We start from the raw sequence: 26,359 nt of genomic DNA on the forward strand, positions 1-26,359 counted from the left end.
CTAGTACAACCGCTGATGGTGATGCTGGTGGTTATGATGCGGCGTCTCATCCTGCAACACCGGTTTCGCAAAAACCGTTAATGCACGGGCAGAGACAAATTTTCTGGAGATTTAGGGCCACGGTCATACAATCAAAAAGTTAATTAAAAAATCGAGAGTCACCCAGGCGAATCGGGCGGGCTGGCAAGTATGAAACTGTGAGGTTGGTGTATATATCTATAAGAAGTTGGCGAGGTACTATGTTTTAATTTGAACCCAAAATATAAATTGAGTATGCAGTTAAATGCTGTCACAATAAAATGGCCAAAAACAAAATAGTGGATATACGCAATGAAATGCAATTCTCGTTGAGAGCTCTTACAGCAAACAATTTCATGTCTCATTATGGCAAATAAAGCCCATTTATAAATAATTTTTCTCCGCAATCGTTCCACTGCATTTGAGCTATTGGCACTAAGCCCCTATTAACCGCTCATTTCATGCCGCAGTACAGAAATGCGCCCTCTTCACACCAGCAGAAAAGCACCTACTGTGCAAGAAAAGACAGCTAGACTGGTTTTGTTTATGGGGGTTTATTATCTCAAAGCGACTCGGGCTATGAGGGATGCCGCAGTGAAGGGCTCCGTAAATTTCAACCACCTGGGGTTATTTAACGTGCACTGACATCGCACAGTACACGGGCTTCTAGAATTTCGCCTCCATTGAAATTTGATCACCGCAGCCAAGATCGAACCCGTCTTTCAAATCAGCAGTGAAGAGCGACGGCAATAGCTAGACTAGCCTGATATAAGCTCACCTGATGTGACAGCTGACGTCCAACTAACTACGCTGTCTTTACTTCCGCTAGGCATTTCGTGTGCATCAGTTGTTTTTACTTATTACTGTTGCGTTTTTCCGGAGCAGCCAACATGGCAGAAGGAATTTCATGCATGTGCATAATGTTGGCCCTTCCGTGCTCTTTTCTGTGTGTGTGTGTTTTTTTTTTCAGTGCAGAATATGCCCAATATGACAGCTTACTTTCGGCTAGTCTAGGTATCATACTCTGCACGAAAAAAAGCTATCATATGCACTGCACACATGCATGAAATACCTACTGCCATGTTGGCTGCTCTGGAGAGACGCAACAGTAATAAGTAAAAACAACTGATACACACGAAAAGCATAGCAGAGGTAAAGACAGCTGAGTTAGTTGGAACTCAGCTGTCACATCAGGTGAAAATCAGAGCACAAAGAGAAGCACACAACGGAAGGACAAGCGTTGACCTCGACAATACATGCCCTTTTCCCTGTGTGTGCTTGCCTTTCCTGTTGGCTTCAACTACTACAACAGACCTGATGCGCACTGAAATGGCAGGAGTAGTCGCGACACAGCAACTAAAAAAGCACTCATAGGTTTAATGAAGAGTAAGCATAGTCATAGCATGGACCTCAGTGACATCAATTGCATGAAAAGCGATTGCTAGGACAATGTAAGGTGTGTCATTAACATTTCCTACCTAAAGCATGACTGATTTTCTTACAACTCCATCACGTGAGCAGTAACTCAGCCTTCCAACAGCCTCAAACCCCCAGGTCTGTTGACCTTGGTCCACCCCTTGGGAGAACAGCACCCTTGGTGTATGATAGTATGCTATTGACCAACGTGGTCTACGACTGTTGTAAAATAGCAGAAGTACAGTTTAGCAGCAACTGTTACTGCAGAAATTGTTCATGATATGTAGTAGAGTTGTACCAGCAAGACAATGTAAACCTGTCTTCAGTATCAGGTTCATTGTTTCAACTTGGCCTTTTAAACACCATATCTTGAAGCAATGTTCAAAAATTCCTTCAAATTGCTTCATATGTACCAACTTTGAAACATTGGCAAGTAAAAGGCTGAAGACGAGTTGCCTTATTCATAAGAAGCAAAGTGTACATGCCAGTGAATATCTAACAATAAACTTAGAAAGAAAAGGGGACCCATCTCACAGCCCACGTGCTGCGAACATTTATTACATTACTACTATAAAAACACTGTCACAGCCTGACTCTAATGTTCCCCACAATAACCCCTTCGTATTTCCTCCCAACAGCTCAAGCCTGCCAGCAGCAAAAGATTTTAAGCACCTCTTGTAAGATTTTTTTTTTTTAAGCATTATGCCCACTTTACAGCACCTGCCATATCTGAAGCTAAATGTCAGTCCTCTGAGACTGTTATATGGTGAACATCATGCAGTGAAAATCACTGCAAGCATACATATCTGTTGATTTATGAGCATTTAGGTGCTGTCACCTTTCATGCACCTGCCTCTGTATCATGAAGGGTAAAGAATTCAAATAAAAAGTGAGCAGGAAAAAGTGCAAAAAGAGCAAAAAATCTTCCAAGTTATTACTGTCGCTATTATTGAAACATACCTCTGCTGATAGAAGATAAAGCTTATATAACAGGCATTTCCAGAATAAACATAAGCATTTTAGTTTTAACAAATCCTAAACAGAACTAAAATTACGACTGCAGCTTTCCACAGAGAAAGAAAGTAAAATTGTGTCTTCCCAGCAAGCTGTTTCTTGAAATTGTACTATGTTGCCTGCATAAAGTTAGCGTTACATAAAATTTCCTTTGACGTACTGCCTCTTCAGTGTTATAAATCTTGTGCAAATATAATCAGTTTTTAATTTTGAGGAAAATTATTTTCTTTTTTGTCAAACCCTACTCAGAACTGATAAAGCACGTAACGTGAACTTAATTGTAACCATACAAAAAAAATAAAGCTTTCAAATCTGCACATTCCTTGGTCTCCAGATGGATGAATCTGATCAGTCTATAACCCAATTTTCGCCTTTATCTTTATTTTCTTCTCACAGCATTAAACTTTGTAGATGTCAGTTCGACTTTTACACTTCACCTTATTTCTTTTAAACACACTCTCACCCATAATTTGCAAAAATCACACAAACTACAATGGCCAGTGGAAGACTTGGTCAATTCAAAGCCTGGGCACTCTACTCCACATGAGCTGCCGTCAAGTCTCTACTCCATATAGACCTCGGGAAGAAGAAAAAAAACGCCCCCAAATGTCTGGCCTCAACTGCCTATTCTGCTTTATGATTTCACACACTGCGCCCCATCAAACTTCTTTTTTTATTACTTGTTTTTCGTTTCGTAACTGCGCAAACCTTGCCCAATAGAAATGTCAGACGTCCCTTTATGCAGCTATAATAGAGTTCGTGAATTCTCCCTCCTCGCACCAAGTGTCCTCAATTTTTATGCTCAAGTTTTACTTGTTCCTAATAGCAACTGCTTAAACTGCTCAAGGATAACTTCCCTTAACTGAATGCAAAAGTCAACTCAGTTCTTCCATTTTCAGTTAGCAAAACAAAATAAAAAGCAAGACCAAAATCTTAAAGCAGCCATTCGGGCAGAAATGGCACGTTATGCAATAGGCGGTCGATCGGTCTGTGTGGAATGCATAATCGGCGATTCCGCGCACGACGTGAACGACGGTAATGAGGTGCACAAACACGACGTGCAGTTGTGGTCGCATAACCCGTTTTTTAATGTTTGACGCGCGAGGCTTTCTTTCGCTTTCTGCGGCGGAAGAGGTAGGCGACCGCGGCGCCTAGACGGAAAACGAACACTTCGACGCCGTAACGTCGCGACTATTCTTAGCAGCTAAAAGGCAGGAGATACCGTGGCTTCAGCGACCGGAGAAAAGCATCCATCGCCCGGCAGAGCGAGCAGTTTCTGTTAATAAAATATAAAAATAAAAACAACTGCGTGCAAGCCCTCAGAGAGCAAACCGCGAGACAGAGGTACGCTACCGGAGTAACCAGGCAACGTAACGGAATAACTAGCGATTACAAGGATACCTACGCAAACGCGCCTAGACAGACTTCCTTGGAGGGATAGTACGTGGTTAAAGGAACGTGGACAGCCAAACAAAACAGCAAACACACACGCGCCAATTTGTAGGGCGAAGCCGACACGTGCTGCGCAAGCACGCTACGATAGCCGTGGGTTTCAACACGTGAGGCGAATGAACCACAGGCGCACGCTCGACGGGCTTCCCCGCCGACAAGTGTCGCTCTGAGCCTACAAAGAGTGGCTAATTGTGGCACCCACCTGATAACGCTGCGCGACAAGGAGATTGTTACAGATGAGATAACAGCATTGTTAGCGGCGGCCACCCAGGCACCGCAGCTACTCTTCGTGGTGAGAACCGAGCCGCTGGCCGCGACGCTGAAGCACGCGTGCCCTAACGCCAGCAACGCTAGGCTGGCTAGGCGCTAGCTGGGGAAAGCGTGGGGGGGGAAGCCCTCACTAACCACCACCGGTGCCGGCACCACTACGTGACACCGAAACCTTGCGGGCGATATGGTTGCCAGATTTAGAAACGGACGGCGCGAAGTTTGGCATTCGCATAAAAGCAGAACAGAGCAATTCCCGCTGCGTTGTCCATGTTCTTGACTCGACAGCGAGCAGATTGTTGCTTATTTAAAGTCCTCAGCCTGCGCTACAGCGCGACAAGCAAGCAGCTATTGGGGTTGCTCTCAAGCAGACTCGACGTCAATCGTAACGCAGTACAGACCAACCTTTTGAGACAGCCGATTACAGTAGTGTAGTTGCCTGGCCCAGTGCTGACACTTTTAGGGGTAAATCTGCATAGTATCACACGCTGCCACGACAAACATGTATAATGCGAAACACAGATCAGGCTACAGAAACGTAGCACTGACATATTGAGAATACTTGTATTGCTTCGACAGAACGAAGAATTTCCACGATAATAGGCATTCTAAATCTAAGACCCTCTTTTTGGAGCCAGTGGCTACTGCAGGGTAAACAATTATTTCGTTCAGTTATGAATCTGTGATGACTGAAACAGGACATGAAACTGAGTGGACCACGTTGCAGATATATTAGAAAGAACACGGGAGCACTCTGCCATATCTGTCGAGGGCATTATGCAAAGGTAATGAGCCGTGATTCAAGTAAATGTCCGTAATGTCACCCGAACCAATATCCACCGGATAAACGCGTCAGGAAGTCTAAAACAACGACTTGCCGCGGACATCCCTCGCAAGTACACAAAGGCGTTAGGATATCTGGCTATGATTCGGATGTATCTAGTACGTGGTGTTGTCACTGGGACGGCTCAAAAAAAAAAAAAAAAACGCGCAGGACTTCAACGCACAAGGAAGGCGTACAAAACAAAAACTAAACGCGGTAAACTGAACGACGTAAACCAACGACACCAAAGTCATCGCCTGTGTCATGAATTCGAGTCAGAGTAGGGCAAAAAATATTACAGCTTCAAATTTTTCTATTATGAGATAATTTCTACTGCCATTAAATGTCATGAAGGCCATGAAGAAGTTGATGAAGTAATTTTCTTCTGTGTCGATTTAATCTCTTGCAAGCGCAACTGTGGATATAGTACGTTCCGTATCGGAGTATTGTGTATATATAGCGAAAGAATAGTTACATCGAATGAATTTCAGCGACCCTTGAAAATCTGTATAGCGAGGTTTAGATGTATTTTGCACCTGGCTTTATATCGCAACATAGTGCCTGTCATAATGAGCCACTCATTGAGCTACCCTTGTCTGCTTAATAGTTTGCCCGCCACGGTGACTCAGTGGTTACGGCACTCGGCTGCTGGCCCGAAGGACGTGGGTTCGATCCCGGCCGCGGCGGCCGAATTTTGATCTAGAGGCCCGTGTACTGTGCGATATCAGCGCACGTTAAACAACCCCAGGTGGTCGAAATTTCCGGAGCCCTTCACTACGACGTCCCTCATAGCCTGAGTCGCTTTGGGACGTTAAACCCCAACACCTGCTTAATACAAACATCTGTTAATAGTTTAACGACGGCTGGCAACAGGTCTTATGCAAAAGGTAGCGTAAGACGTTCTCGCGCAGCTTCTTCGTTCACCGTTCGTTCCATATTGGTTATATTAACTCTACGTTCCATATGGCAGTCGCGGTAATGCAGGGCATAGAGTTAATATAACCAACTATGCAGAGCGTACTGCGTCCACCGCTGTTGACAAGAGTGGCGGTGCTAAACACCATCAAGGTTAGGTAACACACAATATAAATACCTCCGAAAGTAGAAGTTCGGAAGCAGCCGCATATACCGGATGTTTCAGCAAACACTCAAAAATATTCAAGAAAAGGCTTTTAAGGGTAAAAATATGGCTTTTGCGGCATAGTATACCCATGTTGGCGGAAACCAGAAAACCGGTGAATCGTCTCCACCACAAAGGGCCGGCCTCCTAGAGCCTCAGGGAATGTGTGCGAAGACGTATACCCTGACAGAGTTAACTCTACACAAGCATGGCGTAAATGCTACGTCACCGGCGTGTGACGAGCTTGCTCGTTTGCGCCTTGCAAAATTACTCTCCCAAGCATAGTGGACCGCGCGAAGTGCGCTGTGAAAATATCGTTCATGCAACGCGCCGCGTACTCGAGTTTCGGCAAGGTGGCCACAAAGGAGCCAAAATTTTGTCGTGCAGAAATCAACGCCGACTAGTCGTCCGGAGAAACGCTCCATGCTTGCGCGTGCTTTTTGCGGTGCTCGACAGAGCTCTTTACGCTCAGTTATGGCCATCCGCCCCATCGAATGGTGTGAGGAACTGTTGCGTGCTGTTACAAATCGTTAAACTTGACGCGAAATGGCCATTGAGGTCTCATTGATGATGTTCATTAACCCTCCACCAATATTGACGATGGATCGAGACCCACCGTAAGAGAATTTATATGGGAGTGCATGAATCCGAAGGAAGCAATAAATTTTCATTCTTCTTGCCAGTGGTGGTCGGAACATTTCTTCCCTATCATTTAAAAAAAATTGCTGTGATTTTATTGCGAAAGCAATACTACGCCAGGTCTAACCGCTCGTCGCGTGGTCCGTGGGCCCCCTGGGAGCCGCCGCTGCGCTTAACATATGGTGTGACGTCAGCCTCTCCGTTGCTATGGCGATGCGTGACGTCAGCTTGCTCTCCCCACCGAAGCCAAGAGGGGCCGGTCGTGCGGCGCTCCTCGAGGAGTCTCGCCATGGAAGTCACCGATGAAGAGTCTATATATGAATTTAATTGCTCTACTGCTTCTGAACAGTTTACCTCTAAGGCGACAGCCAAGCAAGCTAGGAAGAATGCAAGAGAGAGGTTACAACGTGCCCAAGAAACGGAAGAACAACGAGAAGAGTAAAACCAAAGATGTCCACGCTAAACAAGCAAAAAATCAGCGCGACTGTGTGTGACCATGCATAAAATTGCATTGCTTTCGCAACCAACCAGGTTTAACCAGAGCTAAACCACACCAATTTTTTTTAGTGAGAATGATTAACACGTTTTCTAAAAGAGGAGACGGAGAAAAATACAAAGTTGGGAACACTACACAAAGGTGGGAAAAAAAAGGGAAGCTTGTGCCCTCACACTGCGAGTCAGTTCAGAGCTGGCCGCTCAGCTCCAAGGCTATACACAACATCAACTAGCACACTGCCAGAGCATAGGGATCGTTTCTGGTCTGTGACATAAACAGAGCAAATAACGATCTTTAAAAATAATTTCTCCTCTTTGTACAAAACCATGTGTAATGCAGGAGGAGGAAAGGAAATGACGCAGTAACTGTCTCACGTATATATCTCGGGGGACGCCCGAACCGCGCCGTAAGGGAGAATTAAATGATAACTGAGGAAGTGAAAGACGGAAGAAAGGAAGAGGTGCCGCAGTGGGGGACTCCGCAATAATTCCTGCTAGAGCATCCGCTACGACAGCTCGGTCTAAGTCTGTCAGCTGGGTTGTTCTGTCCCTTGGTGCTTCCTCCCTTGGGCACAGTGACTGGAATGTGCTCTGCACCATTCAAACTTTCCTTTCAGACACTAAACGGCGGCCGTCCTAAGCTCTTTCTCATAATCAATATTTCTTTGCAACGAAAGCTATCCAAAACATAGCACGTTTAGCCCCGTTCCCTCTTTCAGTCACCGATCTCACTGTATTTGTTTAGTTTATTTCAATTTACAAATCTGAATTCCTTTTATTTATTTCCTTATTATTATTACTATCATTATTACCGTTATGTTTTTTTTATTTATTTCATTTAACATTTTGAGCACTTCTCAGTCGCCGCCTGTGTCTTGGCCAATCCCCCGCAGTGGGTACGCGCCATTATTTTGAGGACAACAACAACAGCAACAATTTCGACCACCTGGGGATCTTGAACCTGCACTGTCATCATACAACACACGGGCGCCTTTTTGAGTTTCGCCTCCATCGAAATGCAGCCCATAATACAGGCCACCAGCCGATTACTCTGCCTTCCTCTCCACCTGTGCTCAAATCACTAGAGACTCCCCTTCGATGGAGCCAAGATTTAAGCACGGATTTTATTCCTTCGTAAGAAAATTTCACTTCGCAAAAAATGAGATACTTGATATGTACATACCCAACAATTCTGGACAGAAAAAAGCATTTTTGAGGGGGAAACCGCTTATGAACGCAATTATTTTCGTATAATGTAAGATTTCGCTATAACAATCAATATATCCGCTGGTCACCGGACAGCACTCTTTTATTTTTTTTTCTTTTAACATTTTTGCTATCGTCAAAAACGCTTCCTGTTGGTTTTCTACGGCAGTCTTAACTGTTACATGCGATCGATGGAAACGCTTTAAAAGAAAGGTTTTGGTACTTAGAACCATTGAACATGTTACCTTCAATATTTACATAATAGTGCCTTACAATTTTCCAATTTTCAAAATTTTTGCCCGAGAACATGGTGCATGGTCTCCTATGTATTATGATTGGGAACCGGACCGAGGACTTCATTGCAGGGCGATGAAGTGGGCAGACGACGCAGGGCAGCCTTTAGGAGAAGAAGCAAACTTGAAGGTTTATTTTACATATTTGCAAAGGTATAGGGAATATGTGCGAGCACGTAAGGGACCAAGGAGACTAAAAGTATCGATGTGAAGAAGCGCCAAACCCGCCAGTGAGCTGTTTAAATACAATTGATTGTCCCCGGGCACCTAGCTAGGGAATCTAACTGCTTGACGAATGTCCAATGGCGCGTTAGCAACTTCATAGGAGCCAGCGTCGGAGTGTGTGGGTTCAAGACATTAGTTTCACGTGCGTTTACTCACCGGGATGCGGGTGCCAGCCAGTGCGCGTGTGTGGACATCACCCATGAACTCACTGTATTATGCCGTCATCAACCTTCATTCGAACTTTCCCTTTCATCCCCTTCCCTTTCCCCAGGGTGGAGTAGCAGGCCAGGGCAATGTTAGCACCGGCCGACCTCTCCTCCTTTTCCTCTCATTGAAATTCCTTTCTCTCTCATAGGCTCCACCCCCCCCCCTCCCACCACACGTGACCACACACACACGTGAACACACACACACGCAAGGAAGAATCTAGGCGCCTTGAAGTCGCCAGCTGTTTTGTTTTTAGCAGCGGGGCCAGGCCCAAAGGGCTGTCTACCTCCATGTGGCGAACCCTACTGTGAGAAACAGGGGATCTGATGGATCCCACCGGTGAATTCCTCAGCTCGGAGGGTGTCTATTTCCACTCGCGCTTTATCCAGCCGCTCCAGAGCAAGCGGCCGGTGTCTTCTTTGCCGCCGCAGCTCGGGTAACTAATCTGTTGGCTCTCTGTAGAGTACCATCCGTGAAAAGCGGTGCATTCCGCATCGTAGTAGAGCTCAGGCTTGAGAACTCCCATGCGTGGATCGCAGGAGGGAAGGATGGAGAGGGTACTTCGTGCTCAGAGATCCTCCGTGCCTTGCCCGGCGTCGGCGAACTGACACCTCCAAGCGCCACGGCGCGCTTCTTTAAAGCAGGGTCACAACAATGGCAGCTTAAAGGAGAACAGCTAGCTATTCGTTCATTGTATTCTTTTTTTTTTCGTTGTAACTGTTCCCCTATATCCAGGTATGACTGTGTCAAAAACCATTGCGGAGCTAATGCCCTGCAAGAGGAAGCTTGCACTGACGTCACAGCAGCCGCCATTGTGGACTGTGGCAGAACGTTGCGCTCATGTCCAATTAGCCTACTGCCACCTGCTCCATCTGTTTCCGCTGAAGCCGTGCGCTGTACCGCAATATGATGCCTAGCTATGACGTCACGCGAATACCTCCTATAACCGACACACATGTGCGCTCATGCACACGTATGCATAGTTTGGTTTCAATGCTTGTTGACTTGTTTCACACATGCCTCTCTCAACGAGTCCGTCATCTCCTTACCAGTGTCCGCTCACGGACGAGTTGAAGGTTTCTGAAAGCTAACTGCCTGCTTGCGAAGCAAGCGTTGCAAGCTAACCGCATTAGCCCAGACAGGCAAGCGTGGGGTGCGCATAAGGTCCTAGTTCACGGCGAAATACGTGCGCGCCGCGAGGAAATTCGCCCACGACGGAGCTGAAAACGGTTCCTCCTCGACCAGTGCGGCACGCGAGCTCGCGTCGGCTGCGTTGGTTCCCACCGCTTGGAGGCGCGCTCTGCACTTTCCCAGACCGAAAAAAAAAGGAAAAGAAAGGAGGATTAAGAGCCCGCCCTCCGTTCCTATTTTCGGTGCCTCAAAGCCGGGAAGTTCGTGTGTACGCAGATCGCTATAGAATGCCCCGGTGCTTAACTTTAGCCACCGCGTCGATACTGGTCCGCGGGAAGGTCACGTGGTATCGTGCCTGCCCTATCAAGGAGCCGCGCTCCCAGAACAGCCGCCTAGAATGCGTGCCCGCCCACAGATTTCCTCAGCCATAGCTTTAACTGAGACCGTAGACGGAAATTCACTCCCCATCATAAGGGAAGCCAGTCTCTCTCTCTTAACGTAGTTGCTACGATGAACGTGCAGCCGGACAAGCTACTCCTTTAGTGCGGAAGTGTGCTTTGAACACATCACTTTGTGAGGGAAGCAGGCGGCAAGTAATTTGACCTGCGGAGCGTTGCGGCGTATAAGAACCTCTTCTACTTCAGTTCGCGGGTGAAAAAATCTTCAAGCAGAAGTGCCCTGCAGAAACGACAACTTAACGACACTACGATGAAATATCACCGTGTTCGCCCAGTTAGGGGAGAGTGACTGAATAGCTGTGTGGACGAAGACACCTCGTCTTTGAAGGCCTCGCTTGAGCCAGAGGCTTTGCCGCTGTCTAGAGCATACCTAGCGCAATTTAATTCGTCGGAGGGACTGGGGTATAAAGGTTTCTGAAAGCGAGTTGACGTAGCGGCGACCGCGTCTGCGGTGGCAAAAGCCGGAGGAGGATGAGTTCGGAGACTCACCTGTCGAGCTTTGACCCTCGGAGGCCAGCGAGTCCCAGCTACCTGCGAATGGACCCGGAGAACCGACCCCGGCGGCTGTTGGACCCCGAGGAGATCCCCTTCCTGCCCAGGGCCCGCTCCTGGAGGAGGGTAAGTGAAGCAGGAGGAGCGGCCATCTTGCCTCCGCTCGCCGCCTGCCACGCTCCTCGGTCGGCAAGCGCTGGAAAAGAGAACGGGGTTGTAATAAGTGGGACAGGGAAGCAGCTATTTAAAGACTCTGTTCTCAACATTAACTAAGGAGAAACCGACGTCCATCTCCAAGAGTCAAGGTTTTCGAACTCTCTTCCTCCTTTTAGCTGTTCGGTTCATCCCTAACTCCCTACCCGTTTCCCTTCTTTCCCGAAGCTTTTCCCTTTTCGTCCAGCGTTCTTATGGAGCTCCGCATTTCATGACGAAACAGTTGCAGGCGCTTCTCATTCCACCAACTGGCCAACATACGTCGGGACCAGTATCCCCTCCCAAGAATACCCCAAAGTAATCAATCAACCAATCAATCAGTCAATCAATCAATCAATCAATCAATCAATCAATCAATCAATCAATCAATTGTTCGTGGCCCAGGGAATAGGGATGAAGGAAAGATAAAGGGCGCTGGAAGAGATTTTACAGCAAAGACTAGAGGTTAACCACAGAACGGTTGATAGATATTGTCTCTGTAGGAGCTCACGGAGAGACAACCAACGAAGTTGTATGGCATAGACAACAACGGAAGCAAGGACATCAAAAGAAAGTCCGCGAAACCGAGTTTGTTTCTCAAAAACCATTCTCCCGAAGTTTAGTTTTGTTTTCTCTGTTTTACGTGTATGTGACCGCGTTTTGCATTTTGTATTGTGCTCTATATTTTTGTGTTTGCACCCCCCCCCCCCCCCCCCGCGAACAGTAATGCTGAATGGCGGTGAGGGTATTAGGTAAATAAATAATTAATAAAAGAAACAGTTTGTTAACTGGGGGCAAAAAATGGAACCAAAGGAATCAAGCACAACTTCAGCACATCCATCTGAAGTTAACTTCATCTCGTATGATGGTGTCGTTTCAATGTTACTAAACCTGAAAACTAAATCATCCCCAGGGCCCGACGATATTCCTAACGGTTTTCTTCGGAGGTATGCTGAATCTCTGGCCAGGTTTTTGGTTATTATATTTCGCGCGTCATTCTTAACCGGGTGTGTACCTGAGGACTGGAAGATAGCCAGAGTCGTACCTGTATTTAAAAAAGGCGACCGGCTTCAGGTGACCAATTATCGACCTATATCCTTAACGTCATCTTGCTGCAAATTAATGGAACATATTGTCGCAACTAGCATTAATGAATTCTTAGATCGCAACAACATTCTGAAAGATTACCAGCATGGTTTTCGCAAAGGGTTTTCCACAGTAACTCAACTACTTTCAGTTATCCATTCATTTGCGGCATCACTTGACAATAACAGCCAGATTGACGCGATCTTTCTAGATTTCATTAAAGCGTTTGACAAAGTTCCACACCACAGCCTAATTCTAAAACTAAAAACTATTGGACTTCCACCTATTTTGATTTCCTGGATAAATGATTATTTAACCAACCGGAGTCAACATGTTTCAATCGGTCGGCGCCAGTCTGGCTGTCTCCCAGTCACATCAGGTGTGCCACAGGGAAGCGTACTGGGGCCACTACTCTTTCTAATATACATTAACGACATCATCGGTGAAGTTTGCCCTGGCGTACATATTCGATTATATGCTGATGACTGTGTCTTATTTCGCGATGTTAGCATTGAAAACGATCAGAGTGATCTACAAAATACGCTTACTAATATTGTACAGTGGTGCAAGCGCTGGAACATGACACTGAACGCAGACAAAAGCGTTTCTCTTCGCATAACTAACAAGATAAACGCTCTACAATATGCATATAAATTAGAATCATCACCATTGCAACAAGTAGCGTCCGTAAAGTACTTGGGTGTAACACTTACTAATAACCTTTCTTGGAACTCTCACACAGATAACATCTGTTCACTCGCATTCCGTAAGCTCTGTTATATAAGGCATAAACTTCGAAACGCCCCCGCTAACGTTAAGCTCTTAGGTTACAATACTCTAATTAGACCCAAGCTTGAATATGCTTACATAATTTGGGACCCGTATACTAAGTCTAACATAAGAAAGCTCGAGAACATTCAAAGGAAAGCAATTAGATTCATATATTCAAAATATCTACCCACTGACTCCCCCTCAGACTTGATGCATGCTAACGGTATTGAAGAACTACAGGTAAGAAGAAATTTTCGTTTAGATTTTCTTTCATTACTTCTTAACAATAAACTCAGACTTGACCCTTCTGCTTATCTTTCCCCTATGCCAACACGGAATACACGACACTATCACAAAGCTCTTTTAAAACCATATTTTGCCCGGACTAACTCCTTCAAGTTTTCCTTTTTCCCACGCACCATATCCGACTGGAACTCATTAACCGAACCTAATCAACCCTGAAAATCAGACGCGTTCCTGAGCCATCTTTGATATTGCGTATTATGTATTTTTCTGCTTTGTCTTGCATTGCTGTATTGTTGTATTTTTGTTGCTATAATTTTGCTTTTTGTGCACCTGCCCTTCTTGCTTGGACCTAACCATGGTCTGCAGTATGTACATAAATAAAAGATAAATTGTGTCGATACAGAGCCCGAAAGAGTGAAATGAGGAAGGGAATTCTATGTGATAATTCAAGAGGGAATGTCCTGCTTTATAAGGGCAGGTAACTATGGTTTTCTTAGAACAAGGCGATGTAGAACTAAGTATGTTCAAGGGGATGATAGTTGCATAGGCTGCAGGAGCAGTGTAAAGAACACAAAACATGAATTGTTGGACTGTGAAGGACATATCGATACATCAAGGAAGATATGGTCCTCATTTCTGAAGCAGTGGGTTTTAATGATACTGAAAGGAAAATTAACGGACCACTAGAGAGTAGTAAGACCAGGATAGGGTACTGGTGGCGTAAAATCAGAATGCAAAGATTGCAAGAACCTCCGCGGGAATAAAACATAACTTAGAACGTATGAAGAAAATTTCTTAGAAAAGCATTAAACCAGAATCGTACTGAAAGTTAAAGGAGAGTACGAAGTAAATAAGATTGTCGTTTAATTTACTGGAGAAGATAACGCTAGTCACCGCGCCCTGAAGCGAAAGGAATGTCAATAAAATCTATTCATTCATCCAAAGCAGGCGTGCTCGAGCCTAACTGTGGGCGGTCGCTCGAAGTGGGTTTGATTTCAGTAGAGTAATAATCTGGGCCGACACGTTTCCCGACATCTCTGCTGTCAAAACACATTGATGCGTCTAAAAGTGTAGGAGATGTGACGAGAATAACTGCAATACCACAATACCCCCCCCCCCCCTCCCCTTCCTCCCTTTAGATCTTATCGAGAGGCAACATATCCCACGCGACCTGCAGACCTACAAGCCCACAAGGATAACATTACTATAGATGGGGTATTAGCACTGCCAATCATTACCGCTGGGCAGATCAGTCATATGGAAATTGTACAGAGGGGAGCACGAGAATCTGCAATTCACGCTACAACGTCGTAAACACCGAAAAGTGCTCTTCACACAGGCTTAACGAGCGGCACTTGACGTCCAAGCACGACCAGCGGAGGACATCGGAAGCTCCTCAGGCGCATTTTGTCCGCAGAGACAGCCCGAAGGGAGTCACGCCATTTTAATGAGAAGCAGCACAACATTTGTAATATCAGATGAATAGAAGACACTCTATCAGTATTTAATGCTCCCCCTTTTTTATTCGGAGCCCACAGTGAGAGACGAGCAATATACACAGAGCGATATATTGGTGATTTCGACGAACAATAGGCGGCGCTACAGTCGAGCCAAGATGGCAACCGTTGAGAGGACTCCGTCTATGATGAGCCTGGACTCATAAACAAGTTTCCTTGATTGCACGATAAAGTAGCGCTTTTTTTTTCATTAAAGGTGACAGCCTAGTTTCAGCCTTTTAGTCGGCGTAAAGCGCCGGACGGATGACAAACTTAAGGTCGTCAACCTGTGTCGGCAAACATCCGCCGTGCAATCTGAACCGCACACTTTCGTCGCTCGCATACAGGATGTTTTTAGCGATGTCAAAACCACCAGTTGCTATACGGCGTGGAAGTCAGAAAAATGCAAACACTGCTCGGGTTACTGCTGCGTTGTTACAGGTACACGCAAGGCTTTGCGAAATGATTGCATAGCGCTGAAAGCTAGAACGGTTTACGGTGGTTTCGCTTTCGATTGTCGTTGGCTCGGATTTAAATTCAGGGAGTTGAATGCCAGTAGCATTTATGTGTGGTCATCACTTCAGTCGAGCAAGCAACTTCCTATGTAGTACATTCGTGAGCAGACTCGATTAGAGCGCTGCAGCGATGTGCTGCGGACCAGTGATAGCGCGCAAGTGTTGTGTTAAAGGCAGTGCGCTCGTTCGTTGCTTTAATTTTTATGCAGCTTCGCTCCAGCGCAAGCATCGACCGTAAAAACTGGTACTTGCTGCAAAAATTTGTTTGGTTTGCTCTGAAGAGGACCAATAGAGCGCTGCGACACCAGCACGCATGCTCAATGTCTGTACGTTGCGTCTTGAACTCGAGACGTATCATCGCGTCAGAGCGCGCCCTCGGAGCCGCGACGGCGTGGATAGTAGACACAGGTTCCTGCTTTCAATGCCGGTAATCCAATTCATGGTGAAAACAGCGCGGGAAAAAAATGAACGGACGACGAAAGACACAACACAAGGGTGATAAGGGTGACAGAGGTCCAACACACAGGGTGATAAGCCGAAACGGGAAAGAAAGAAGTTTGTGGTAGTGCCGTACACTCATGGTGCAGCGCACGGGTTAAAGAATGTCGCAGGCAGATACAATGACGTTGTGTTTTCAGCTCCGAGCAAACTTCACCGCGTGTGCAGGCAAGTGGAGATAAAGGCGAAGAGGGCAAACACAAAAAGAAAACGATGGGTGGTTGCCAGATCAACCATCAGAGTCGCTTTGTCCCATGCAGGGTGGGTGGTGGCGTACAGGATCCCTTGTACTTGCGGAGCTGTTTACATAGGTCAGACGGGGTGATGCATAAATGTTCGTCTGAGTGAACATTACAATTCCCGGTCCAAAGATTCTTCATGCAATCTTGCCCGTTATTGGAAGGAAGGCACATGCACTCCTCTTTTCTCTAACACCGTCATCCTCGCCAGGCATAAAGATCGATTAACACGTGAAATTATAGAGGCATTTCATATTTACGATAACAGTGCCGGGTGCATCAGCGATCCTTCCATCGCTCTCAATGATAAAGAGCTCTCCTATTTATCAGGAAGAGACATCTAACTGTCTCACGTGCATGCGCCACGGAGATGGTGTGTGCGTCTTGTCACCGTCATGTATGATCAGGATTTTAGGTTGTGTTCTTTCACCTTTGATGTTTTCCTGATTAGGAAAGCATTTAAAGGACGTTCTCTTCCATTAAAATTCAGTTGCGAGTCAGCTCTTGTGTTGTGTCTTTCGTCGTCCGTTCGTTTTTTCACGCGCTGTTTTCACCATGAATCATTACCAACTAGCCCAAATCGCAGCCTTAGGTAATCCAATTTTAAGGCGTGAAACGGATGAACTGCAATTTACCGATCGGGTCTAGCGTGTAAACCTACTCCTTGCAGGCAAGTTAACTCAACATGTAACAGGCGAAGGCGGGCTAGTTGGTGGTCGCCAATGGAGTGCATGTTGCAACCGCGCAGAACGACGAGGTGCGAAGAGAGGAAAGCACAGGACAAAACGCGGAACTTCAACTAAGGTTTATTACAAGAAAAAGCACATTTATACAAGATTCGTAACTACACCTGATAGACAGCAAACACCATCTAATTTTTTTGGCACGTGGGCGCGCGTGGCACAAGTTAGCATCTAGATAGTTGAATTCTTCCTTTGATAAGGATACTGAAGTCGTGCTTATGCAACGGTCATTTTCTTTTTTTATGCAGTAGGCTTCAAAAATTTCCCTGCTAAGTTGTCCATCATGTGTGATTACGAATCTTGTGTAAATGTGGTTTTCCTTATAGTAAACCTTAGTTGAAGTTACGCGTTTTGTCCTGTGCTTTCCTCCCTTCGTCCCTCGTCGTTTTGTGCGGTTGCAATATATGCACTACAAAGTTAACTCGGCCTGCCTCGACGCTTTATGTTTTTCTTGCCAAGTGGCTCATACCTTCTCAAATGCGCTCGTGTCTCGCCGCTTCGGTCTCTTCACTTTATGGATTGGTTTCGCGGACCGTGAAATACGAGTGCTTAGAATGAACAGACATATATGAGATGCGAAAAAATAAAACGCGAAGTGGAAAAAAAAACACGGAGCTTTAATTACAGCTTGGATTCGACGATATACTGTTTAGCGCGTCTTACGGCTACATCGCGTCAACAATTACAACGATCGGCCACAATTATGATCGTAGTCGTTCAGTTAAAACCAAAGGAAGCCGTAATATGGCACCGAGTCCTTACGTGGAAAAAAGAAGTCGTCTTCCTGAAAATGCTGCGAACACACTACTATAGACGGTGTGACTGACTTGCCAATCCGCAGTTTCTGCACCCAAAACTGCCTGCTAGCAGTGGTTAAGAAATGTAATTATATCTCCTGCCTTTTCAATCTCGTTGACATAAAGAAGGGCACAGAGCAGTGCTGGCGAGTTTTTTTTGTTTGTTTGTTTGATTTAGGGGGGTTTAATGTCCCGTAGCGACGCAGGCTATGAGGGACGCCGTTGTTGAGGGCTCCGGAAATTTCGACCACCTGGGGTTGTTTAACGCGCACTCACATCGCACAGTACACGGGCCTTCTGCGAAACACCAGTACCACGCTGTGCGCATCTCTATAGGACGAGTTCTCAGTGGACGTTATAGCTGCGTCCTACAGTGTATGGCGTCTACGTCGTGAAAATCGCCAATATTTACAGGAAAACTATGATAACAGCGTCTGAATGCGCCGACGAAGCGCTCGCAAGGGAGTAAATATAGGCTTCCACGCGCTACCGATCCTCCTTAGACTAGTTCGCGGCGCCGCCGCAGCGCGTCGCTTTTATGAAAATCGACGCCATGCTGCGGCGGCGCCGCGAACTAGTCTAAAGAGGATCGGCGTCGATTTCATGAAAATTGCCATGTAAACTGCAGTTTTTCAGTCCGTACTGCCGACGTGCGATGAAATGCGCCTACCCATGGCCGCTGCCTTGTAATACCTGATTTCAGAAGCAGTATACAGTGCTATACAGTGTAGAATGGCAACGGCTTTCAACGGAGCATTGGGCGTGCATAGCCAAATGGTTGTGCAGAACTGAGGCGTCTGCAGCGGCGACGGCCATTCACTAACGCTCGCGGAGATGGACCATACGGCGGCCGCCTCTGCAGCCGGGAAGCACCAACTTCCGTCACTCGCTGATGGATCACCCGTCGTAGCCTGTTGTCCGAGGGGCGGAAAAACACACGGGTGCGGAGATGTGCTATTACAGAGGCCCCGCCGACTTAAAGAAGAAAATGCTATAGTATGTGGAAGTTACCCCATTGCCATATATTCCAAAGGACCCCACACATTTTAGATGTAGGCTCACGTTAGGAAAAGGATAAAGGTGGATAGTGGGGATACGTGGGTGTATTAAGGTTGAAGAGTGGATCGGGTTAGTATAATCACATGTGATAATAGTCTGGAAAGTGCTCGATCATTTTAATCCTCAGAGCTTTAAATTTGGCGGTGCTGATGGCATCTTGATCCTTTTGACCAATCAGGGAACTAAAAATTGTTGGAATCTCGTTGCTGTAGCCGTAACTGGGTTGATAGCTGCAACCTGACAGCAGTTCTAGTGCGCGAAGTTTCTTAGATGACGCCAAGGACTGAGACGGGTGTTACCCGTAGCCGCACGCAGAGCGAAATGACACTTATGAAAGCAACAGCGGTCTAGGATGCGCTTATAAGCATGGACCAGCCGGCAAAAAGAGACACGCTTCGGCTGAGGGCCCATGCTGTCTACACAAATGCTCCAGTATGCGATGGGATCTTCCGTGGCTATGCACGATATGAGGCTCTAAGACTAAGTATGGGGAAATATGGCGCAATGCTTGAACAAAGAAGAGAAAACCTTCAGACACGGACCTTGCGAGGTGTTCTACAAAGCTAATGCTCCCGCGGAGAGGCTTCTGCGCCGAGCAGTGCATGGTCACGACCGCCGGGTTAGGATGGATGGATGGGTGGTAGGAGCGTCTCCTTTGAAACAGAGTAGTGGCAGACAGCGCGTGAAGCGGCCTCACGCGGCTGCAGTAACAAAGACAACAAACAAGGTCAACGGCATGCAATCTATCGTTTAGGTTATTATCTGTGAGTGATCGATAACAAGGGCCAGGGCGGGCGTACCTTGTGGCAGTGATGGCGCCACCATAGTGCTGCCCGGAATTTATCGAAACCGGACTGTACGCCAGGCAAAGCTACAGCGCAAACCGCGGGACATCTGCGCTGGTATCATCATCATTATTGTTGCCACCGTTATCATCAAACAGGTTGAGTACAGAGAAGGGCAGATGCCTCTACCACTACTCTCTAAGCAGGCCTACAGCCAGCCACGACTTCCCATGTAATCAGATTTCCTTATCTCTCTTCTCCGCTTAACCTTCTGCCACCCGCGGCTACGCCCATCATGCCTTGAAATCCACCCCTTTTCCTTAATGGGCCATCAGTTATTAGTTACTGCTCGTTTCAGTTGTTTAGAAAAAATTTATTTACATGTGTACACATGCCAAGGTTACAAGATACATTCACATTAACAAAAACACATGACATTAAGCATGTAAGGTGAGCCAATTAAACAGGTACCATAAACATTTCTAAGTAACTAACAGGAATGGGCAATGTAAAATTAGAATGCATATATACCGATTGACAGAAGAGCGAAAAGTCGATAATTAGTCATTGAAACATTGAAATGGGGACCTTAGCGCCAGTTTGGCCTAAAAACCAAGGCAAGACGACCGTTATTAACAGAAATAAATGGGCATGACCATTGTCGGAGAAACTCTTCCTCACCCAAGAAAAAGAGTTCCTCGGACAAAAAACTAATCAGCTCCCGTCGGAGACGGCCGAGAATTGGCCACACAGCGCGGCGTCGAAAGCCACTAGCGACCGCGGCGCATCGACTGCGCCATAAACTAAAAAGACCTGCAACTATTAACAGGCGAGCAAAACGGCCGCTGGGGAAGCGGCCGCGGGAGACGAAGCACGAAATGCCCTGCCCACGAAATCCCGCATGAACCGCGCGCCAAAAGACACGCGCTACAACACAGGTGACTGTAGCGTGGCGATTAGATTCCGGGAGCGGGCAATTCGGACAGGTACTGGAGCGTAACACACCTCACCGCTCTAACCGATCACAAGTAGGGAGAACTGCCCAGCCAAGTTTCCAGACAAAGTCACGTAGATGATCTGGGAGAGGTGTCGACGCTAAACGCGCCCACTGAACGCGGCGGCGCATAGGTGAGCGGCGAGACGCCAGCACAACAGGTAACAATAGTGTGCCCATAATGTCCACCACACGGTCTGCAACGATGTTGACAGCAGGTGCTACTGCTCTTACATGCCTGTAAAAGGCCACTGATGAAGCGTAGAAAGCGGTAGGTTGCTCTGACTGGGGTCCATGATTAACAGGGGCCGCCGGATACAAAAAGCGTAAAGAAGGGCCCAAAAAGTACCGAGCCAGGATTCGCGCCGGAGATGCGTTTCCTAGCAGGATACGCAAAAGACTCTTCAACGCTAACGGCGAGGACGTGACGGACAAATTTGGAAAGGCAAACCCTCCTCTCTCCCGTGGTTGTCCAAGAACAGCACGGGCTACAAGCTCGGTTCCGCCTGACCAAAAGAACGAAAAAACTGTAGTCTGCACTCGCCTTATGACACGGAGGGGTGGTTTAACAGTGTAGCAGAGGTACCAGAAGGCACCAAGTATGACGGACTGAACCAGGTAGCGCCTCTCAAGCAGAGGCAACTCGAATGTCTGCGCCCTTCGCACACGAGCTGTAATGTCTTCGACGACCGAAGACCACACACCATTCCATATTCCAGCACAGTCGTAGGTCACACCTAAAATGCGTATCTGCGCGCACCACTGCAAAGGTATTGAAGATGTAATACGAGTCTGGGAAGACCCCACAAAAAAGTAACTACTCTTCGAGTAATTAAGAGCAGCCCCAGACAAGGAGGCGTACTCACGGAAAACATTTAAAGTTTCAAGCAGGCTGCGTTCATCAGCTAAGTACAGAGTGATGTCGTCTGCATAAGCAGTGACGCGTACCGCTTCGCTGCCTGGCAAAGCCAGACCTCTAATAAAGGAGTGGCGATTGACTGCCAAGAGGAAAGGCTCTAATGCTAAGACAAACAAAAGGGGGGAGAGCGGACAACCTTGACGGACGCCGCGGCGAACATCAAATGCGGTACTTTCCCGGCCATCGAGGAACAGAGTGCTTGAAATATCTCTGTACATCTCTTTAATGAGAAGCACGAAAGAAGGTGGGAAGCCGAAAGCATCCAGCATCCCGTAAATGTACTCGTGCTCTAAGAAGTCGAACGCCTTTTCCTGATCAAAGGAAACAAGAAGACCCTGTGCGCGCCGTCGTAAAGTATACACTAGGATGTCTCGCGTTACAGAAGATAAACTGTGTATTTCACGGCCTGGGATGGAGCAAACCTGGTGGCAGGAAATAAGTTACGGGAGGAGAGCTCGTAGACGACGAACGAGTAATTTTGCTAATACTTTGTAATCTGAATTTAGCAGGGTGATAGGGCGCCAATCTGCCGGACATGTCGACATAGGAGACTTTTTAGGAATAAGGACAATGCGGCCTCTTTTGAATGATTCAGGAAATACGTGCTCAGTAAAGCATATTTTTAATACTTCCGAGAAAATATGGCCCACAATATCCCAAAATTCTAAATAGAACTCCACAGGAAGGCCGTCTGGACCAGGCGCTGAGCCTCGTTTCATGGAGTCCAACGCCTCCTTGATTTCATCTGTTGTTGGCACAGCCATAAGGCCGTCATGGAGTTCAGTTGAAACCAGCGGCAAGCCTGCTAAAAATGGGGCTGCGGAAACGACATTGCGATCAACTAGAATGACCGACTGAGCAATACCCCTGAAATGGCTAAAAAACGCACTGAAATTCCTGCCACCTGGTTGGGACGTAGCCCCGGCGGAAGATGTAAACGCAGGGGCACCTTGAGTGTACAACAGCTCTTGGCGGGCCAACCGAAGCACCTCAGGATGAGCAGTTGGACTGCGTCGACAACGCCATGCAGCTGCTGTCAAAGAGGAGGCACGTAAAAGACGCTGTAGGCGCTCCGAAAGCTCCTCTTTCCATGCTCACATAAGCGACGAAGGTGACGGGGTGCGTTGAGCAATACGTAGCTTCGCCGTCACCACACGCACCTCATCTGACACGCGAGCCCTAAGGGCTCGACCAGATGCGGCGCAATGGTGACGCCACTGCTCCTTCAGACGGTCCCAGTCACCAGGCACCGCGCCAACAACCGAAAAACGCAAGACCCGTGTGAGCCCCTCTTTAGTGCTGGCGTCGTGAAGTATGCGTACATCCAACCGCCATGGTCTATGGGGTGATACTGCAGGCGCCGGAACCGTGAGTGATAGAAGAAAAGGGCGGTGGTCTGATATGTGCACCGGCGAGGATGGCAGCGTCAGTACATTAGCTACACACACTGACCGCGAAAGGTTCGCCGGAACGTACGCCCTGTCTAGCCTACTCGACGATAACCCGCGACGCCAAGTCCACACAAAGACGTTGCCATAGAGGAGCTCATACGCGTCCGTGAGCATGAAATGGTTCACTAAACGGCGCAACTCACGCGCATTCCAGCCTGGCCTACCCCTACCAGGGCCTTGCACATCGGCGACCGTATCGAGCACGCAGTTGAAATCGCCCAACATCACAACATTACGCCCTCCAAAAAAATACATATCTAAATCTTTAAAGAATGCGTTTACCAAATTGGAATGCGCAGGCGCATAAATGCAAAGAATTCTCAGGTGAAGTGCGTTAAACGTGCAGTCGAACGCCAACACGCGTCCAAGCGCATCGTAGGTAACATGATGATCGCGCAACAGTGAGCGGTTCAAAACAAGAACGCCAACGCCGTTAGAACGCGTGCTGGCGTACGAAAAGAAGGCATCGACGCCAAACCTACTCTTGAATTTCAACACGTCACTGAGACGAAAAAAATTGGTTTCTTGCAGGCAGACGATATCGCAACCCGAGGAACGAGCGAATGCGACCACCGTTGCCTGCTTCAAAACACTGCGGAACCCCTGCACGTTAAGAGTAATAATTTGAAGGTTAGTCATTTTGGAAATGAAAAATGAAACCTGAACAGTCGTGATGCTTAGGCAATACAAAGTGCGCCGCGAACGGCGCTAAACCACCTCACTTTTTGCGGAGGGTCGGACCAGAGGAGGCACGAGGCCTCCTTGGCCGACCGGCAGAATTGTCCGAGTCCGTAGTCGACGCATGTGGACGCTTTAAGCTCGAACTTAAAGCGACCATCTCAATATCCGACGACTCTTCGCTAGAAGTGCTAGCGCTGATCCTCGATGTTGAAGAGGACGGCGACTGCACAGGGTCAGCGTCTGGAGATGATCTTGGCTCTCGTACAAGCGATGACGAAGACGACGATGGCGGCGTCGGGTCCTCCTCAGGCGTGATGACAGTCTCGTCAATGACGAGGTTGACTGAAGAGGCCGAGGACGTCAAGCTGCTGTCGTCACCGTCGACCTTAGCTATGTCGGCGTCCCTGCTCAAAACCACAACGCTGGCCGCGGGCTCTAGCGCGGGCTCCGAGGGTGGCACGTTCTCAGCCTCAGATTTTTCCAGGGACACAGTAGGCTCGGCCCCTGTCTCATCAGGGACGCTCGGAGAGACTGAGGCTGACGCAGCAGGAACCTTTACTGTCTGCTCGCTTGGTGCAGCACAGGACGCATCAACAGCAGACTCCGGCTCTTCCACGTAGCGACGCTGAGACGCAGTGGAAGCACCCGTAACGGCGGCGGTGTTGGACCCGCCGGTCTCCTTGATGGCTTCAACCGCTCCCTGAGCGGCCTGCGGGGGCGCAGGGCGGGCCGCAGCCTCCGAGTACGAGGGCCTTATAGCGCACGCCACAGTAGCGTGCGGATCACCACAACGACGACATGGCAGCACGCAACCCTGGCCTTGGTGCCCAAAGACCCCACAGCGGGCGCAGAAAGGAGCCGTGCACTGTGCCCTGAAGTGCGCAGTGGACCCGCAACGCCGGCAAACGCGCTGCATGCCCTTGTAGTCGCACGTCACGCGGTGGCCCGCGACCTTGATGTAGTTGGGTACGGGTGACTCTGGTTTCATTTCAATCCGCACGTAGCGGGTCCCGGTGGTGACAGTGGGACGCGATCCCATGACGCCGCGACTGATGTGCAGCACCTTGACAAAAGGGGAGAGAGCCTTGGCAAGGGCGTCACTGGGTACACGTGCGGGCAGAAAAAGAACAGTCACCTGGGTCACTTGCGGGCTCAGGGGAACGATGGCGACGCGTTCCTTGCCGATGGTGAGGCAGGAAGCTTCAACGATTTTAGCCATGGCGGCTTCACTTTTCACAGTGACTTGGTAGTTGCGTCCACCGAAGTGCTGGACGCAGTACACTTCCTCCAATCCAACCCTTCCTTTTCTTTTGTCATTTTGTAGCAATAGCCGTGTTAGTGACTATTTATCTCCGATGCTGACGGTGTCAGGGTCGCCGTATGTCATAAGTTCTAGGGCCCGGAAATTTAGGCGCTAAAGAACGCCGAAATAGGCAGTCCAAATACATTTCTTCGCCTTCATTTCCCCTTATAAGGTATTCAGGAATGAAAGTGTCTGGTAAAGAAGCAAGGCACCCAAAAGAACAGTGCAGCTACAGTTCTAGACCCAAATTGTGCGTCACTTGAGGCAACTGTCGGAGGTGGAAAAGCTGTTTTCGGAGGTACGAGAGGTGCGCCACAAAAGTTCTTTACCTAGAGAAGTTCCTCAAAACTCAGAGGTTGTGGCTTTGAGGCGCTAAAATCATCAGGCCTGAATGATCTCCGACATCAAACCTGTGAGCTCCGCGCTTCAACGAGGCGAATAAAAAGCGACGAAAGCGATTAAGGTGCGCGAAGGTATCGTTGCTAGCTGCTCGCTTTGCTCACTGAGGGTTGACCGGCAAGCCGAAGATCGAATCGCTCAACCCTCCATTTCCTCTATCTGAAAGGCACGCGACCTGGTCACGAATTTTGTGGTGAATGCCAGCTTGGACTTCCGTCGGGCGTGAGTTCAGAAAGCAGGATGAGGATGAAGGACATCAACTTACAAGCTCTCCTTTATTAATCGATGCGCGTTGCCTTGTTCTTCCATTGCGTAGGTCATGTTCATGTTTCTGCAATCGCCAGTTAAACACTCTGGGCTGAAACGTGGCCAGTGCGAGAGCTACAACTCGACGCCCGAAGAGTATGAAACAGTATTTAATAGCCACAGTCTACACACCGATGTTTATCTTCTGAAGACATAGCGCACTGCCTATTCGAAAAAGAGAGACTAGGTCGCTCGGGCGAAGCTATATATCTGCATTCGAGCACCTGCAGCTTTGGTACTATCGGGACAAAAGTGGTATACTCCACGCGGCGGGAGCCGGACCAACTGAAAACTGCGGCATTTTGGCGAGCTAAAGCAAGAAACATTGAAATGAGCCAAGTGACATGCCTGCTGCTAATAAAGGTCACGCATGGGCTGTCTCGATCCCAGATGCCGCCTGTAGATGGCGCTGCAACGCAGTTTTCCGTTGCTCCGGCTCCCGCCGCGTGGAATATACCACTTTTGTCCCCGATAGTACATGTGGAACCCGCCCTCTTCATTTTCACATACTGTCGCGGTCTCTCCAAATGTTGAACCTCTTTCTAGTGGGCTGCTAGTAGAGTTGCAACACAAGTTTTTGAGGAACCCATGATTTAATTTCGCAGTGAGCCGGAGGAGAGCGC

The 26,359-nt window shown here is 47.8% G+C and overlaps 2 protein-coding genes across 4 annotated transcripts in view; both read right to left on the reverse strand.

Moving 5' to 3' along the window:
* On the reverse strand, positions 1 to 25,019 carry LOC149365922 (uncharacterized). Its single transcript, XM_089569434.1, has 4 exons — positions 24,864 to 25,019; positions 24,493 to 24,791; positions 11,254 to 11,452; positions 1 to 51 (listed from the first exon to the last, which is right to left on the reverse strand). The coding sequence occupies exons 1-4, from the start codon at positions 24,945 to 24,947 to the stop codon at positions 1 to 3; spliced, it is 633 nt and encodes a 210-aa protein (XP_089425560.1). The 5' UTR covers positions 24,948 to 25,019.
* Positions 1 to 26,359, reverse strand: part of Ent2 (Equilibrative nucleoside transporter 2) — an 86,661-nt gene that overhangs the window by 25,332 nt on the left and 34,970 nt on the right. For 2 of the 3 annotated variants that reach the window (XM_089547302.1, XM_089547305.1), the window contains one exon: positions 11,254 to 11,452. The gene's annotated coding sequence lies outside the window, so the exon portion shown is untranslated. Of the gene's footprint in view, positions 1 to 4,102; positions 4,288 to 11,253; positions 11,453 to 26,359 lie in introns of those variants that run through there. The other variant, XM_089547296.1, reaches the window with a different exon arrangement.

The sequence above is a fragment of the Amblyomma mixtum genome, chromosome 1, assembly GCF_055824585.1.
Source record: "Amblyomma mixtum isolate Tamu chromosome 1, ASM5582458v1, whole genome shotgun sequence".
In the NCBI taxonomy this organism is placed as follows: Eukaryota; Metazoa; Arthropoda; class Arachnida; order Ixodida; family Ixodidae; genus Amblyomma; species Amblyomma mixtum.

What these genes read in the sequence shown, in the direction of transcription:
- LOC149365922 (XM_089569434.1), bottom strand. Translation starts at nt 24,947, where the DNA reads ATGGCTAAAATCGTTGAAGCTTCCTGCCTCACCATCGGCAAGGAACGC. An exon ending in TGAGCCCGCAAGTGACCCAG is followed by an intron (nt 24,792 to 24,863) that starts GTGACTGTTCTT and finishes CCTTTTGTCAAG; the next exon opens with GTGCTGCACATCAGTCGCGG. An exon ending in GATCCGCACGCTACTGTGGC is followed by an intron (nt 11,453 to 24,492) that starts GTGCGCTATAAG and finishes TCTCTTTTCCAG; the next exon opens with CGCTTGCCGACCGAGGAGCG.